Genomic DNA, 3,706 nt, shown 5'->3' with positions numbered 1-3,706 from the left:
TTTTACGATTAGAGCGTTTATTAGTTATATATTATGAACAATTAAGATTTTTACAATCAAATAATTTTCTTAAAGAATATCCGTTAAAAAAATCAGTAGACCGAGAAAGTTTCAATATACCCCAAAAAGTAATATTAATCTATAAAAAACCAAGACTGAACATTAGTATTTATTTGTGATTGCGATATATGCAGCTTTTCCTAGTATACTAAAACCTAACTTTGTAAAAAACTTTTCAGCAGCAGTATTGCCTGGCTGGGTTGTACCACAGCAGTCGAATCCCTCCTGTGCCAGTTCTTTGGCCATTGCAGCAATTGCCAGAGCTGCATAACCTTTTCTTTTGAAGCCTTCTAAGGTTTGGAGGGCACTTAGTTGGCCTTAAATAAATTATATTTAATTTAAATATACAATAATTAGTATTTAATATACCCAAACAGGATGAGGTAACCCATGACACAAGCTGGTTACTTGTTTGAAGAAAAACTCCATATCCAGTTGACAGTTCTAACCAGCTTTTCAATTTCAGTTCTGCTGCCGGATATGTGAAAGGCCAATGTTTTACAATTACTTGGATATCTTCAGGCAGCAGCTTTCTTACGTAAACATCAGAAGGAATTCTACAAAACTATTAGATTAATAAATTAGGCCTTCTTAACAATTTTTTTTAAGATACAACGTTCAAACTTAATTATGTAAATTTTTTTATTAGTTATAGATGTCATACTCACATTGGCTGTAATGTGTCGACTTTTTCCTTTCTTAAACAAAACAAAGTGGCCAATTCATTAATTGGCGATTCATGCTTAGAAACATCGAATAAATAGTGACATAATGGGCCATAAAATTGTTCGTGAACAGCAAAAAAACATGTATAGTCTCTAGCGGGATCTTGGAGAAATTTAAACCTTTTGGTGTTTCTTATTGCGTGCAGTAAATTCTTGCCTGTAGAGTCAAAACTATGCAGGACTATATCTTGACCATTGTCCTATGTAACATAATATTCAATTATAAAGATCAAAACAATATTCTAAGTTATTATTTAATAAATTATTTTAATAAAAACTTACTGGCATATAAGCAACAAATGTTCCGTCTTCTCGCCAACATTGTCCTGGGGAATATATTTTCACATAGTTTTCTAAACCAAGCGTTTTTGATTTTATGCACTTGTTTAAAAAACTATATAAATACGGCAGTTCGTCTTTATAAACCTGATATTGTTTGCACAATTCTACTATTTCCATTTGTGTCAACTCTTGTAAAATATCAGTAAAATCATCACTATAATTTTTACTCATTATTTTTTGACAATTCTCGGCCTAGCTTTATTACAGTAAACATGTAATAATTTTTTTTATATCATTCGAGTTATTTCAGTGCAATGTTTATTCAGTAGATAACGTTATTTATTTATAATTAATGAATGCTATTTATGGATATTTACAAGGCTTCATAATCATGATTTTTACCCTCATATAAATAATATAATTCTAAATATTAGGCCTGTTATTTTTAAGTTACTTATGTGTCTTATAATTATAAAAATTTAAATGACTATAAAATACTATATATTTATTAAATTCATTTTCATTGAAAGGTATAGTTTTTGTTAGCAAATATCGTAATGCGTTTTGCGATTTAAAAATAGTTCTAATGTTCATTTTTTTAAAATAAAAATTTTGTAGATAAAATTCATTATTATATCGAAAATAAGTAGTTTTTACACAATATGTTAGGCCCTCCTCACATGGGGAGACTGAAAAGAAACCGTAGTAGCTTAGATACTTAGAGCAGAGAAAAACAAACCACCGAGAAGGGACAAAGCCGGGACCGATTTTTCTTATGCATGTGCGAGCTTATTTGGTATACCTGTCTTATTGCCGGTCCCCTGCCAGCCGTCGGTTAGTCCGGTAATATCAGAGAAAAACAAACCACGTGTGGTGGTTTTTTTGGTGGTTCAGGTGGTTTGTTTTTGGTTCTCTGGTTATAAGGCTGACCATATTCCCACAGAAAATGCCTTTCGGTATATTTGTGGCTATATTATGAAAAGAGCACTTGAAGTTCATATTAACTGTGATACCTGCACCAATTTCGGCAAAATGTGTGATGAAATTGATATAAATAGATTATTTCTTCATTTTAAGGCTTATAATTCCAGTATATGTAATTTTGGTGGCTTACAATCTCCGCCAGAAGGGTTTTATTTCATAATATATATTTAAATTAAAGGAAATATTCAATTGTAATTTTGAGAAAATGTGCATAAACCAGGGAATAACTAACAATTTATTTAACATAATGAAAACTATTAATTATGAATACCCTTGTGCACATTTTCCAAAAACCTTTATCTTAAAATTTTTTATGGTTGAAAATATTGAAAATATTTTACACCATTAAATATAATAATAGGGTCTTAAAAACAAATAAAGATAAAATGGTTTGAAAACTAAAAATTTTGCGGAATGTATAAATGTACCTAGGTTTAATTTAATTATTGCCAATGTATTTTTGTGTTTCATTATAACAATGAGCCAATATTGTTTCCTCAAAAAATGAAAGTTTTTTTAGAAGATTTTTTGTTTTTTCATTATTTATCCTAAATGGTAATTTTTATAGTTGGCACTATACCGGGTGACACAGGAAAAAGGGAACACGCAATAACTTTTTTATTTTTCAAGATAAACAAATGAAATTTGGTATGTTAATAGAATGGTTATAAAGGCATATTTTGAAGTAATCAATTGTTTTTTTATTACTTCCGGTTGAACCGGAAATGACAAGAACTTTCTTATTTTAAATGGGACACCCAGTATATTTTTTCATACATTTGTTTATCTTGAAAAATAAAAAAGTTGTTGCGTGTTCCCTTTTTCCTGTGTCACCCGGTATAGTTTAGGTAACTTCACTATACCAACAGTAAAATAATGTAATAGTTTTCATTTCAAATTTCCAATAAAATTTTTATTCTATTAATTGTCGTATTTCTCTCCGTGTACGGAACTATTAAATTGCCAAAACGATTTTTCTCCGTTACTTTATATGTAGCGCTAGTCATTTAAGCCCGCTCAAGGGCACCAAAATTGGACCCCAGAAAATCAACGTTAAATGCGGGTTTTGTCGCTTCTCGGTGGTTTGTTTTTCTCTGCTTAGAGACTGGGCGACTAGACAACTCCGCTTGCGTATTTCAATGGCGGCGCACTCACACAGAGCTACTCGAATCGCGGCGAATAGGAAACGAACGTAATCCGAGTATCCGCGACCCAACATGCTTGTCGCCGTGCTACTTCAGTATCGACAGTATCTTAAGCGCAGCGATTAAAAATGGAGCAAATTAGTAATATTAAATTCGTACAAGAAGTGGAAAAACGCCCTGTACTCTATAATTATAAAATAAAAGGGTACTCAAGAAGAGATATCACTGACAAAGCTTGGAGTGAAGTCGGCAAAGTAGTAGATCTCACAGGTAAGCTCGCAATATCTTAAATTAAATAATTTTTTTTATGGTAAATACAAGCACAAGAGGAGAGTCCTATGTCACTCTTGGAGTGGTGCTTGCGCGAAGATATTTGTAGGCATTTATCTTGAATCGCTGTAGGTTGTATGCGTCGGGAAATATGTGAGGTGGAAGCCCGTTCCACAAAGAATATGTTCTCCAGATGAATGAGTCCCGATACAGCGACGTCCTTGGGGTAGGCATCAGGTG

General features: G+C 32.1%; 1 protein-coding gene across 1 annotated transcript; it reads right to left on the bottom strand.

Annotated features, from left to right (window-relative positions):
- On the bottom strand, positions 1-1,352 carry LOC126744738 (uncharacterized). The gene is made up of 4 exons (XM_050452273.1): positions 1,068-1,352; positions 729-985; positions 430-617; positions 1-377 (listed from the first exon to the last, which is right to left on the bottom strand). Exons 1-4 carry the CDS (start codon positions 1,296-1,298, stop codon positions 163-165), a joined length of 891 nt encoding a protein of 296 aa, XP_050308230.1. The 5' UTR covers positions 1,299-1,352; the 3' UTR covers positions 1-162.
- Between the last annotated feature and the right edge of the window lie 2,354 nt (positions 1,353-3,706).

Source organism: Anthonomus grandis, chromosome 14, assembly GCF_022605725.1.
Source record: "Anthonomus grandis grandis chromosome 14, icAntGran1.3, whole genome shotgun sequence".
NCBI classification, from domain to species: domain Eukaryota; kingdom Metazoa; phylum Arthropoda; class Insecta; order Coleoptera; family Curculionidae; genus Anthonomus; species Anthonomus grandis.
The sequence above is the reverse complement of the archived record's forward strand: the minus strand, read 5'-3'. Positions and strand labels throughout refer to the sequence as shown.

Excerpts from the sequence above, each read along its gene's own strand:
- LOC126744738 (XM_050452273.1), bottom strand. The coding sequence starts at position 1,298 with ATGAGTAAAAATTATAGTGATGATTTTACTGATATTTTACAAGAGTTG. Across the intron at positions 986-1,067 it reads CATTTGTTGCTTATATGCCA|GACAATGGTCAAGATATAGT; the intron begins GTAAGTTTTTAT and ends TATGTTACATAG. Across the intron at positions 618-728 it reads GTCGACACATTACAGCCAAT|AATTCCTTCTGATGTTTACG; the intron begins GTGAGTATGACA and ends ATAGTTTTGTAG.